This window comes from Entelurus aequoreus, linkage group LG07, assembly GCF_033978785.1.
Source record: "Entelurus aequoreus isolate RoL-2023_Sb linkage group LG07, RoL_Eaeq_v1.1, whole genome shotgun sequence".
Lineage (NCBI taxonomy): Eukaryota > Metazoa > Chordata > Actinopteri > Syngnathiformes > Syngnathidae > Entelurus > Entelurus aequoreus.
In genome coordinates, this window is record NC_084737.1 from 21,327,999 (window position 1) to 21,342,820 (window position 14,822).

Sequence of the window (14,822 nt, forward strand, 5' to 3'; positions counted from 1 at the left end):
GGATAGATAGAAAATCAACAATACTATTAAACCGTGGACATGTAAATACACGGTTAATGCTTTCCAGGCTGGCGAAGGTTAACAATGCTGTGCTAACGACGCCATTGAAGCCAACTTAGCAACTTAGCAACGGGACCTCACAGAGCTATGCTAAAAACATTAGCTCTCCACCTACGCCAGCCAGCCCTCATCTACTCATCAACACCCGTGCTCACCTGCGTTCCAGCGATCGGCAGAAGGACGAAAGGACTTCACCCGATGCGTTTGGCGGCCCGGAGACGTAGGAAGTCAAGGTGAGGTCGGCGGCTAGCTGGTTGTGTTGCTGTAGTCCGCTGCTAATACACCGATCCCACCTACAGCTGTCTTCTTTGCAGCCTTCATTGTTCATTAAACAAATTGCAAAAGATGTCTAGAATACTGTGGAATTATGAAATGAAAACAGAGCTTTTTGTATAGGATTCTACGGGTACCATAACTTCCGTTACTCTGACTTCGTCACGCGCATACGTCATCATACCGCGACGTTTCAGCCGGATATTTCCCGGGAAGTTTTAAATGTCACTTTATAAGTTAACCCGGCCGTATTGGCATGTGTTGCAATGGTAAGATTTCATCATTGATATATAAACTATCAGACTGCGTGGTCGGTAGTAGTGGCTTTCAGTAGGCCTTTAACTTTATATGGTGGCGAAACCTTTTCCCCAAAAAATAGTGTCCAAACAACATAATTTTTTCTTTTTATAGTTTTTGTCTATTTTATTATGTTTTGTTTACTTTTTCAATTAATGCAGAAGCGGTTTGGAAATGGTTTTAATGCAGTAGAAGTTGTCAAACCTTTCCTTCCCCCTTGGACCTTCAACCTATTTGTTACCTTTTCATATAATCTTTGGACATTATCTAGAATATAAACACATTACTACTGAACATTTTGGATTAAACTGAATTGTAGTTGTAAATGAAGTATTTTTGTTTATTGTTGATGTGTGATTATTTTTAGGAAATATAAATCTTTACATAACTTGTAAAATACAGTAGTATAGCCATTGGTATACACTGTAATACATACATTATTTATCAATATCTAATAATAAATGTACTTTATTATTACTTTATATATACATATATATGTGTGCTTGGGTAACTTTTTTAGGAACGCTAATACAAAAAAACGTTATGACAGACCACCTCAAAATATGGAATGGAATTTAAAATGTCATTACTGACTGAGACCCCCAGACTGTACATGCAAATAAAGAATGTGGGATTTACGATATTAACTATGACGGATAAAACACAGAATTTTAACAACATATGAACGTCACTGCTCTTTTACTTCTCAGACCACGTCCCCGATCGACATTTTTTACAACCAAGCAAAACGCACAAAAAATGTAACAAACACGGCAAAATATTAACACAAATAGTAAAAAAAACACCCACAATCTGATATAATATCAATTTTCTGCAGAAAGCTCTGTACGAGGATGTCGTTGTGGCTTGTACAGCCCTTTGAGACACTTGTGATTTAGGGCTATATAAATAAACATTGATTGATTGATTGATTGAACTTTGTTGTAAAAATCTGCTTCTGCCTCTGTTCCTGGCACCCACGCTTCAGGCTGACTGCTCTGGAAACAAACCCCGCCCACACTCCTTGGTGCCTCGTGACAAAGATTAGTGTAATAACTCATATATCACTCAAAAGCGTAGATTCCAACCATTGATGAAATACTTCCTATAGTTCAAGACTTACAGTAATTTGAAAACAGCGCTACACAGTTTCGATGGTAAAGGTCTAAAAAATTATTTGGAAACGTCCCGCATGCCGGATTGACAATCTTGACGGGCCGTATGCGACCCGCGGGCAGTAAAGTGCCCAGGTCTGCCCTAGCGTGTTACACAAGTAATATTAAAGACTAAAATGGGGTCACAAATAAAATGTTTAAGGCCACAAAAAGCCTAGGGCCCTTAACAATCTTCTAAATTGTTCCTCTTTGTGGAAATGTGGCCTTAGTTAACATTTTACACTGTAACACCCTAGACTGTTCTTACTGAAAATATATTCAGACATATTCTTTCACATCAAGTACGTGAAATTGATGTGTAAAATGTCCTCTTAAACGAGAGCACATTTGTTCTTTTAAAAGGTTTCACTCTCCAAAGGCTCATTCATTCATTCATCAAGAACTATTTTTTAAAATAATTTACCTCCTTGTGAAATATATATTTAAGTAAGATATGTTCTACTATAACAAAAGTCAGGTGATGTTGTCCTAAGAGACTTTTGTGAAACACAGACCTCATTGTAAGGGAAAAGGTCATCCAACTTGAAAGCGGTGCCAACTCGCCGTCTGACCAGTGGTGGTCGCTCATCTGAAGACAAAGGGTACTCCTTTGGCAGCTTGCCAGTAAGCTCCTGACAACACAAAATTACACTTTAATGAATATTGGAGCAGAAACCATCCATCTTGTCAGTTTAATGAGACTCTTATGGGGCCTTACAGAGACTGAATATCCCCAGCAAGCCCGTTATTGAAAATGTTCTGCTCCAATGTACCTGGATCTACTGCAAACATTTTATGTAGCATAATGTCAGAGCAGCTCGAAGACTTCTATGGAAATACAAGAACCGAGACTCAGATTTCCCTCGCCCTGACGTGGGTCACCGGGGCCCCCCTCTGGAGCCAGGCCCGGAGTTGGGTCACGACGGCGAGCGCCTGGTGGCCGGGCCTGTCCCCATGGGGCCCGGCCGGGCACAGCCCGAAGAGGCAACGTGGGTCCCCCCTCCAATGGGCTCACCACCCATAGCAGGGGCCATAGAGGTCGGGTGCAATGTGAGCTGGGCGGAAGCCGAAGGCAGGGCACTTGGCGGTCCGATCCTCGGCTACAGAAGCTAGCTCTTGGGACGTGGAACGTCACCTCGCTGGGGGGGAAGGAGCCTGAGCTAGTGCGCGAGGTGGAGAAGTTCCGGCTAGACATAGTCGGACTCACTTCGACGCACAGCAAGGGCTCTGGAACCAGTTCTCTCGAGAGGGGATGGACTCTCTTCCACTCTGGCGTTGCCGGCAGTGAGAGGCGACAGGCTGGGGTGGAAATTCTTGTTGCCCCCCGGCTCAGAACCTGCATGTTGGAGTTCAACCCGGTGGACGAGAGGGCAGCTTCCCTCCGCCTTCGGGTGGGGGGACGGGTCCTGACTGTTGTTTGCGCTTACGCGCCAAACAGCAGCTCAGAGTACCCACCCTTTTTGGATTCACTCGAGGGAGTACTTGAGGGTGCTCCCCCGGGTGATTCCCTCGTTCTACTGGGGAACTTCAACGCTCATATTGGCAACGACAGTGAAACCTGGAGAGGCGTGATTGGTAAGAATGGCCGCCCGGATCTGAACCCGAGTGGTGTGTTGTTTTTGGACTTTTGTGCCCGTCACGGATTGTCCATAACGAACACCATGTTCAAGCATAAGGGTGTCCATATGTGCACTTGGCACCAGGACACCCTGGGCCGCAGTTCCATGATCGACTTTGTAGTTGTGTCATCGGATTTGCGGCCTCATGTTTTGGACAGTCGGGTGAAGAGAGGGGCGGAGCTTTCTACCGATCACCACCTGGTGGTGAGTTGGCTGCGATGGTGGGGGAGGATGCCGGACAGACCTGGCAGGCCCAAACGCATTGTGAGGGTTTGCTGGGAACGTCTGGCAGAGTCTCCTGTCAGAGAGAGTTTCAATTCCCACCTCCGGAAGAACTTTGAACATGTCACGAGGGAGGTGCTGGACATTGAGTCCAAGTGGACCATGTTCCGCACCTCTATTGTCGAGGCGGCTGATTGGAGCTGTGGCCGCAAAGTAGTTGGTGCCTGTCGTGGCGGTAATCCTAGAACCCGTTGGTGGACACCGGCGGTGAGGGATGCCGTCAAGCTGAAGAAGGAGTCCTATCGGGTTTTTTTGGCTCATAGGACTCCTGAGGCAGCGGACAGGTACCGACAGGCCAAGTGGTATGCGGCTTCAGCGGTCGCAGAGGCAAAAACTCGGACATGGGAGGAGTTCGGGGAAGCCATGGAAAACGACTTCCGGACGGCTTCGAAGCGATTCTGGACCACCATCCGCCGCCTCAGGAAGGGGAAGCAGTGCACTATCAACACCGTGTATGGTGAGGATGGTGTTTTGCTGACCTCGACTGCGGATGTTGTGGATCGGTGCAGGGAATACTTCGAAGACCTCCTCAATCCCACCAACACGTCTTCCTATGAGGAAGCAGGGCCTGGGGAATCTGTGGTGGGCTCTCCTATTTCTGGGGCTGAGGTTGCTGAGGTAGTTAAAAAGCTCCTCGGTGGCAGGGCCCCGGGGGTGGATGAGATCCGCCCGGAGTTCCTTAAGGCTCTGGATGCTGTGGGACTGTCTTGGTTGACAAGACTCTGCAGCATCGCGTGGACATCGGGGGCGGTACCTCTGGATTGGCAGACCGGGGTGGTGGTTCCTCTCTTTAAAAAGGGGAACCGGAGGGTGTGTTCTAACTATCAGGGGATCACACTCCTCAGCCTTCCCGGTAAGGTCTATTCAGGTGTACTGGAGAGGAGGCTACGCCGGATAGTCGAACCTCAGATTCAGGAGGAACAGTGTGGTTTTCGTCCTGGTCGTGGAACTGTGGACCAGCTCTATACTCTCGGCAGGGTCCTTGAGGGTGCATGGGAGCTTGCCCAACCAGTCTACATGTGCTTTGTGGACTTGGAAAAGGCATTCGACCGTGTCCCTCGGGAAGTCCTGTGGGGAGTGCTCAGAGAGTATGGGGTATCGGACTGTCTGATTGTGGCGGTCCGCTCCCTGTATGATCAGTGTCAGAGCTTGGTCCGCATTGCCGGCAGTAAGTCGGACACGTTTCCAGTGAGGGTTGGACTCCGCCAAGGCTGCCCTTTGTCACCGATTCTGTTCATAACTTTTATGGACAGAATTTCTAGGCGCAGTCAAGGCGTTGAGGGGATCCGGTTTGGTGGCTGCGGGATTAGGTCTCTGCTTTTTGCAGATGATGTGGTCTTGATGGCTTCATCTGGCCAGGATCTTCAGCTCTCACTGGATCGGTTCGCAGCTGAGTGTGAAGCGACTGGGATGAAAATCAGCACCTCCAAGTCCGAGTCCATGGTTCTCGCCCGGAAAAGGGTGGAGTGCCATCTCCGGGTTGGGGAGGAGATCTTGCCCCAAGTGTAGGAGTTCAAGTACCTCGGAGTCTTGTTCACGAGTGAGGGAAGAGTGGATCGTGAGATCGACAGGCGGATCAGTGCGGCGTCTTCAGTAATGCGGGCGCTGTATCGGTCCGTTGTGGTGAAGAAGGAGCTGAGCCGCAAGGCAAAGCTCTCAATTTACCGGTCGATCTACGTTCCCATCCTCACCTATGGTCATGAGCTTTGGGTTATGACCGAAAGGACAAGATCACGGGTACAAGCGGCCGAAATGAGTTTCCTCCGTCGGGTGGCGGGTCTCTCCCTTAGAGATAGGGTGAGAGGCTCTGTCATCCGGGAGGAGCTCAAAGTAAAGCCACTGCTCCTCCACATCGAGAGGAGCCAGATGAGGTGGTTCGGGCATCTGGTCAGGATGCCACCCGAACGCCTCCCTAGGGAGGTGTTTAGGGCACGTCCGACCGGTAGGAGGCCACGGGGAAGACCCAGGACACGTTGGGAAGACTATGTCTCCCGGCCGGCCTGGGAACGCCTCGGGATCCCCCGGGAAGAGCTAGACGAAGTGGCTGGGGAGAGGGAAGTCTGGGCTTCCCTGCTTAGGCTGCTGCCCCCGCGACCCGACCTCGGATAAGCGGAAGAAGATGGATGGATGGATGGATGGATAATGTCAGTCATATTGTAATAACACCATATATAAATGGCAGCACAATTAGCCAAAGATAATGACAGCTCAGGGGCTGGATCATGATGGCTACAAACGGTGAAATGCAATGATGACACAACCATCTACTTCAGTGGTCTATACTGTTGGTGGAATAGCCAGAATTAGTGTGCATGTCCACTTTATTACTGGACACTACACCAGCCATAATGTGTTCCCTTTAAGATGAGTATACATCACACATTTATCACTAATACAAAAAATACACATTTCTATTTTCCATCAATCACAGTGACTTAGAAGTTGATTCAACTCACAAGCTTAGCAGGAGAAAAAATACAGCTGTTTTTATGATTATGAACTCAAGTATGGGGCAAGTTAAACAACATCTAATACTTAATGCCTCATGATTACATTGTTGTCCAAAAATCAGCTATTGAACAGATATTCAACAACAACAAAAGTAATACTGTCAACTGAAGCTAATACACTAAATCAAGTTGACATGATCAAGGAAAAAGGCAAAGAAAACAAAACAACTCACCGCCTCTCGCAGACAAATTTTCTTTAGTTCTTTAGTTTTCTTGGCCAAAATATCTTGAATCTCCTGCTCTTTTTTTCTTAGCTCTGTGAGTTTTTCTTTCTTCTGCTCCTCACTCATTTCTGAGTCAGCTGAACCTGGGAAGCAAAGACAAACATTGGACTATTTTTCTTTATGCCTTCAATAAGCTCATGACTATTCAGCCTTGAATTCATCAATACATTATGATATTCGCTACATATATCCACCAAAAGATAATCCAAAAAATGAGAGTTGCTTTAAGTAAAGAGGGGAGTTTCGAAACGCATCAGCAAATGAAAGTATATCTAACCTGTCGATACGAGGCTCCCATTGCTGGCCGTTATTAAGTTATTCTTCAGGACTGACTCTCCAAGTTTGCTTATCTTTGCCCCTGGATGCTCTGTGAGATCCATGGCAATTTCCTCCAAGCTTTTTGATGCTCCTAGTTTAGTCTGAAGGAAAGAAGGAAGAAACAGATTATTAGATAGATGACTCTTTTTGGAGATGTAATTTGCAGTGTAACTGACACTTACTTTGCTTTGCTTTCTGTCCAAGTAGAACTGGTGCTGACTAATAGCCATGACCCAAATAGTTTTAATCAAAGAGTGGCTTGCATACCAAGTGTGGATGAGAAGGCCCGTCTGTCCGAAGGTCCGCTTGGTTACTGCTCTTCTGAAATGAAACATTCATGTTGCTTAGTTTTAAAGGGGAACTGCACTTTTTGGGGAATTGTATTATTTATAAACACACGTTTGTCTTTTCTGTGCATTCAAAATCTTAAAAAACTGCTAGCAAGAAGCAGCCAACAATGAAGGCAATGGAGATATGATCTATTTCGCCTGTAAAACGCTCAAAAACATCCAACAATGTTATATATACATCCTGTAAGTATGCATGCAATGTAGAAATAGGCACATTCATAATAACATGTAATACCTAAGAGTATTTTGGTCATTTTAGGCATTACCAGATCTTCTTTTTAGCGCGCATTAAGTATTTTTCCACCGGAATTGTTCCCATTTACCCGAGTAGATAAAGTACCCTACTGTGTTACCACTACCCAGGTAGATTTATTTCTACAGGAACTATTTTTAGTTCCTAGTAACAAGGTGGGACTTTTGTGAGTTCCCAGGAACCATAGAGGGGCGGGCTTTGCTGTCGAACGCTGATTGGTTGAACACAGCAGGGGCGTTCTTAAAACTTTGTATTCAAAGTTTATTCTGCCTATACAGTGCACGGGGAAAACATTTTTATTTCTTATTTCTTGTGTTTCTATTACAACATACTTCACAACGGAGAGAAAGAAGAACGAAAGAACATTTTGACTTTAAACTATTATGTAGTTCCATCTGTGTTGATGGACTCATATTGCCTATCCGATTTGAAGCTGAAATATTACCACAACGGGACATTTAGCTTTGTGTTTCATTGTAGATGCACTGTTGACTGCTTCTAAAATGCCCAGACAAAGTGGTACATATATGAATGCTGCATTTTTTAAAACACAGCAAAGCACCACAGGTAGGAGCATGATAACATGAATGTGCAGTGATTAGTGTCTACATGGTAAAAGCTGCTCATACACGCAAAAACAAAAAATAGATCACATATAACACAAAGTACAAGCAATTTTTTAGCTTTCACACACTGTTTCGCGCATGGTATTTGGATCTTAGAAGATCAGGCCCTACTGTAAGTCATCATGTAGCCCTAATGCGAAGTACTAATCATTTCATTGACAATAGGAACATAATAAGTACGGGATAAGTTGCAAGTAATAGTTTAAATTTCAAGTTTTCGGCTTATGGACAAACTTTACTATTCAGGTGTTGGGCATGATATATAATCTAACATTAACTTTCATAAACTCAGAACGATTCAGCAGCATGTAGCTCTGTAGCTAGCTGTGGCACTTTGTTACGAAAAGTAGTTACTCGATGTTACCTCTTACAATACTCATCTTGCTGTAGCGCAGTTAATATGCAGGTCACGGCATGTAAATATAGTGTATTTGGCGTTGTGTTTATGTTTTTTTAGAGAGCTTTATAGGTAGATGAATCCCATTACCTGCATTGTTAACAGCCTCGTACTGGCGTGTTTTTCAATATTTAGAATGCACAGAAAAGGTATCATGTTGCTCACAAAAGATTAGTGAATAATTATAGGGAATGATAGGCAAAATTTAAAAAAAAGCATATCCCCTTTAAACGTGATGTCTCATTCATTCTAAAATAAAGTAACAACAACCCAAACTCACCTGTGTGGATCGTTGACCTCCACTGCAAATTTTTTCTCTCTGAAGTACAAATTTTCCAGTTGTTTCCACTGATAAAGCTGAGGGTCACAACAGAGACACAGCACATCAAAACAAACTTATTCTGTGACCATGACGTTCATCAACTGTTCAGAGTCGGGGGAAAAGAAACTCGTTAACAGGTGTTACGGCTGATCATTAAAAAGCTAGACTGTATATGGAATGTCTGTTGTACCAGTGCTGTCATAATACAGGCGTTCAACTCCCAAATTTTGCAACCATGCTCTCCCTGCACTTTATGTGGCTCATCAGCCAGGTGCTCCATAATGCCAGTGAACAATCAGTTTAAGCTGGTGACTAACGGCACTGTCTGGGCATGCGGTCAATGAGACACAAACTACAACAGATGTGAATGCACGGACGAATATTCCAATCATTAGGTGACATAGTGTGGCAAGGTGACTCCAAAACAACAACAACAGTTCAACAAAATACTATTCAGAGTATTCTTACCACAAGGGCTCTTCACAAGTCCTGTTTGTTTTAGTTATCAAATCCTCTCAGTTTTGCTGTCAAGACAAACTCCTACTTTGTCCTGTGCCATGTCAGCTCTTGACTTGCCTCCTCAGGTATTCTCAGTGCATGCATGTTAACGCCCAAAGCCGACCCCCTCTACCTTCTGACATCAGCAGCTCCCTCCCCTCCCTTCACGGCCTGCATTAAGACAACAGGCGCTTGCATAACACAGCTGTCAGAGTGACACTGAACCATTGCATGCAGGCCACCAAGATGAATTGTTTTTATGTGACACATTCTCATATTTCTGCCTCTCATTGCGCTACGCTGCACATGCTTGTGTCACATTCTGCATACCATAGTTGACACATCACACTCATCTCATCTATTAGCTGCCAAGCTAAATAACAGTCAAAAGCAGGCTTACATGTGCAGAATTTTACAGCATTAAAAGTTCCTGCTCTTGATTTAGTTTGATGACTCAACACGCTGGCTGAGTCCTGTGTTGTCATGTCGGCTGTTCATTGTGATGCAGACAAGCCAAGTTAGAGCTAGAACTATCAGGGAATATTTACCTTTCTGGGTTTCAGCTTATCTTGTAGATCATACTGGCCAATACCTTTATAGCTGATGCCAAGCCACCATGGCATCCCTTGTTTGTCCTATTAGAAGAGAATAAGGTGAGGAATGATTCAACTACCCTGTGGTGCAAACACTCTTAAAGGGGACCTATGAGAAGTTCCTCTTTACTGACTTATCAATTATTGTTACAATGTTGGCTGCTCGTGTTAAACAATGCCCAAGCGTCAAATCATAAGGTTCATGCATTCTGGTGTGAGGTAGCACGCAGTTTTGGATGACTTTGAACGCTGTGTCTTGCAGTCTGGCTACGTTGTGACGTCACAGTGAGGTGGATGTACTTATTTGGACATTAAGTCAAGCTACTAGCCAGAGGAGGAGGAGCTGAGTTTGAGGAAATACAAGAGAAGGTAGGATTTAATTTAATCTTTAAACAACCGCACAATAACACAGAAGTGTGACAGATATAAATGCTGCTAAAAAATGCAGTTTTTTTGCAGTTCTGGAACGATCAGCGAGTGTGCAGGTCTACCTAATGTTGTGACCAGGTGAATCTATATGAAGTTTAATTTCGACCGAGTCTTAAAAAAAAATAGCGATGACGTACGTCTTTAAAGGGAAACTGCACTTTTTTTTTACTTTTACCTATCGTTCACAATTCTTATGAGAGACAAGAACGTTTTAAAGATGATGAAAAACGCTTGGAAGATGCGGCTAATGGGAGTCCCTGTTGCTGCCTTAAAAGCCCTCGAAAACAACTTCAAAACCCTCCATCAACGTTTTATATACACACTGAAAATATATATATATAATGTAGTAACAAACACGTTCACAATTATATGTAATATGTACAATATTTACCGTTCTATTGTCATTTTAACAAATTTCTCAACGCATTGATTTCCGTTTCTATAGCAGCGCACTTCCAACTTCTGGCAACAAATGTGTGTTCCTTCTTCCGGAAACAAAGGCGTGTGTATTGTAATCATGGCAGATTCGGTAACAAACAACAAATACAACTATTTTTGGACAAATGAAGATTCACAATCTTATATTTTTGAATCTGAATATATTGGATATATAGGATGAACTACTTCTAGAAGCGAGTACGAAGACAGAGTGAAACGTTGGAGCAGACGGAAGCCGAGAGAGTGAAGTGACTCATTGTTGCGAAATGTGGAATTTGAAGCCAAGCTATTTCGACATAAATGGAGCGCTTACCCAAATAAAACCGGAAAAAAAGTTTCCAGCCAGCTGGACCAAACAGCCAACTTTCTATCGAGTGAGTCACACTTTATATTGATCATGATACATGCAGCACGTTATACGTGTATCATGACGGATAGCATACACTGGCTGGCTAGCTGTGTACAAACAAAACATGAAATGTGCATTACAAACTCAAACACGTTTCATGCTGACGTAGAAGCTCGCTTGTCTCTTGCCATAGTTAGCTTCTACAGCTAATACCGAAGCGCGCCGATGTGTTACTACGCTATAAAAATAGTTCCTTAGTGTTCGCTCTTACAATACCCAAGTCGCTACAGTTTGGTTGTTATACAGTATTGTTGACGATTTTGAAATGCATTTTTAAAGTGATTTAGAGGTGAAATCGATTGCTCCCATTAGCTGCATTGATAGCCAACAAGAACGAGACGATTTTTAAATTCTAGAATGCAAAAAAATACCTTTTGTCTTCTTGTGTCTCATAAGTATTATGAACGAATTTGTGAAATTCCAAAAAAAGGGCAGTTCTCCTTTAAGATATATATTTAACTGTGTACATTTTCAAAAATTTAAGTATAATTTTTAAGTACACATTTTTAATTTGCCACCTGGGGACGCCGCCACAAATGAACAACTTGCAGACAGACTCAGAAAATATGTTATAAATGTGTGCGTGTATATATACACTTATATATGTATGTATCTATGTATATATGTACATATATGTATGTATGTATATATGTATATATATGTATGTATGTATACATATATGTATGTATGTATATATATATATATATATATATATATATATATATATATATATATATATATATATATATATATATATATACATACATACATATATATAAACATATATATACATACATACATGTATACATACATACATATATACATACATACATATATGTACATATATACATAGATACATACATATATATACATATATACATAGATACATACATATATATACATACATATATACATATATATACATACATACATACTGTATATATATATATATATATATATATATATATATATATATATATATATATATATATATATATATATATATATATATATATATATATATATATATATATATATATATATATATATATATATATATATATATATATATATATATATATATATATATATATATATATATATATATATATATATATATATATATATATATATATATATATATATATATATATACACTGTATATATATACTGTATATATATATATACACTACCGTTCAAAAGTTTGGTGTCACTCAAACAATTTTGTGGAATAGCCTTCATTTCTAAGAACAAGAATAGACTGTCGAGTTTCAGATGAAAGTTCTCTTTTTCTGGCCATTTTGAGCGTTTAATTGACCCCACAAATGTGATGCTCCAGAAACTCAATCTGCTCAAAGGAAGGTCAGTTTTGTAGCTTCTGTAACGAGCTAAACTGTTTTCAGATGTGTGAACATGATTGCACAAGGCTTTTCTAATCATCAATTAGCCTTCTGAGCCAATGAGCAAACACATTGTACCATTAGAACACTGTAGTGATAGTTTCTGGAAATGGGCCTCTATACACCTATGTAGATATTGCACCAAAAACCAGACATTTGCAGCTAGAATAGTCATTTACCACATTAGCAATGTAAAGAGTGTATTTCTTTAAAGTTAAGACTAGTTTTAAGTTATCTTCATTGAAAAGTACAGTGCTTTTCCTTCAAAAATAAGGACATTTCAATGTGACCCCAAACTTTTGAATGGTAGTATATATATATATATATATATATATATATATATATATATATATATATATATATATATATATATATATATATATATATATATATATATATATACATATATATATACATATATATATATATATATATATATATATATATATATATATACATATATATTTATACAACATAAAGTTAACGCCCACGAAAAGCGATCTTCACAATTTAATATGACACTGGCGACTTTTAATAAAAAAAAAGGCTCCCAGCAACACAACGCAAGTGTGACGTCAGGCTCTCTGCGACTCGCTTTTTGTCAAGGACATGACGCAATAGAATCTAAACAGAGTCTCCAGGTCGCCAACAACACCAAAAATAGGTGCTAGATTTGTTGCCAGTCTTTTTTATTACAGAAAAAGTGACTTAAAGAATTTAAAAAATCTCCTAAAAAAAAAATTCTCAATTTCAAAATAGAACAAAATTATATTATGTAAGAAACATATATATGTTAATCCTATACTTAATAATAACATCCATCCATTATTTGTTTTAAATGTTTATTCATATTCGTTTGCCTTTTTAAAGAATATATTCATTAGGGCTGGGCGATATATCGAGTTTGTAAGATATATCGATATATTTTAAATTATCCTAGGTCCCCTTTAACTATTGAGTTAAAGGCCTACCTTCACTTCATAATAGTGGACACCATATGTGGGCAAGGATTCCACAAGCGTGAGATACCTGCAGTGAAAAGGTATTATTAAATCCACAGGGTGCATTTTAAACATCCACATGTGGTTTGTGTAGAAGATGAGAAACAATCCTAAAGACATTTGATAGTGAAACAGTATGATTCACTGGACTGCACATATCGATTTCTACCAGCTGATGGGAATAGGGATGCCAGCAAGACAAAGTGAGAGGGAGGTTCCCATGGAGGCGAGAGATTAATGACCTAAAACCTTTGCAACATTAATTAATGTCAAAACGGTTTAAACAAATCAATACTGTAATTTAAATCCAACACTTACTGCACAATGGCCTGCCCTCTGGAGACTCCTCTTAGCTGTTTATAATATTCAATGACCCGATCCTCACTGTAGTGGCAACAAGGAAAATGTTTCTTCTCTTAAATAATGGCTGTGATTTGAATACTTTGAAAAGTGTGCCGATAATTTAAATTCAGACTTGGTCATTAAACATACCAGTATGCAAGAGATGGGTGCTCCTTCAGAACCTTAGTGGGAAGAGTTGGTAGTTTCTTTAAGTCAGCCCGAGTGGTTTCATCACTAAGGAAGAATATAAAAATGTATACACAAAAGTTGACAAAATACAGTGGTACCTCAATTAAAGAGTGCCCCAGCTTAAGAGTGTTTTAGATAAGAGCAGTTTCTCGGCTAATTGTTATGCTTTAAGTTGCAAGCAAAAATTTGAGTCACAAGAATCTTTGCATAGCAAAAATCCCAGTGAACCCCATAAGATCCGGCCAAAACATCTGGTCTTCCTTGCTGGCATTAGCTTATCGCTAAAAGTCGACATAACTTGTTTTTTTAGACCATGTGAAAGAAGTAAGTGAGTGTGAAGGACAGTGCTGTGAAGAAGAAGTGGATGATATTAATTGAATTTAAGAAAGAAATGATCAATAACATGACAGAGCGTGTGGCTAACTTGGTGGAGCAATTTGAGCGTATCACTGCGAGTCTTCACCATACTGAAACAGAATGTGCGTAACGCCAGTCAAGGACATTAAAATAATATCGAACGGCTGACATTAGCCTTAAAATATGGGAAAGCTGCTGATGTTGATGTTGCAGAAGCAGCTAGAGGGTGATACTGCAGAAGTCCACTCTCTAAGGTAAATGCTGTATATTAATATTACATTACCTGATAAAAAAACTACTTTAATTGTTTGTAGTACAGTCTATTATTACAGTATATTGTTTCTACGCAATATTTTTATCTAAAAGTGTGTTTTTATTTGTAGAAGACATGTTACATCTTAAAAGTGTACTGTTTTAGGGGATTTATGACAGATTCTATAATATTAATACATAACATCATTGACTATCACCAATAGGTTAT

The 14,822-nt window shown here is 40.7% G+C and overlaps 1 protein-coding gene across 2 annotated transcripts in view; it reads right to left on the reverse strand.

The window, feature by feature from the left end:
• LOC133653503 (FERM domain-containing protein 4B-like) overlaps positions 1–14,822 on the reverse strand; it is a 53,853-nt gene that overhangs the window by 12,406 nt on the left and 26,625 nt on the right. For both annotated transcript variants that reach the window (XM_062052845.1, XM_062052846.1), the window contains exons 8-16: positions 13,946–14,029; positions 13,772–13,837; positions 13,424–13,481; positions 9,732–9,818; positions 8,644–8,720; positions 6,920–7,058; positions 6,697–6,838; positions 6,369–6,502; positions 2,300–2,416 (exon numbers count right to left, since the gene is read on the reverse strand). In XM_062052845.1, the coding sequence (XP_061908829.1) occupies positions 2,300–2,416; positions 6,369–6,502; positions 6,697–6,838; positions 6,920–7,058; positions 8,644–8,720; positions 9,732–9,818; positions 13,424–13,481; positions 13,772–13,837; positions 13,946–14,029 (904 nt within the window). The remainder of the gene's footprint in view (positions 1–2,299; positions 2,417–6,368; positions 6,503–6,696; positions 6,839–6,919; positions 7,059–8,643; positions 8,721–9,731; positions 9,819–13,423; positions 13,482–13,771; positions 13,838–13,945; positions 14,030–14,822) is intronic.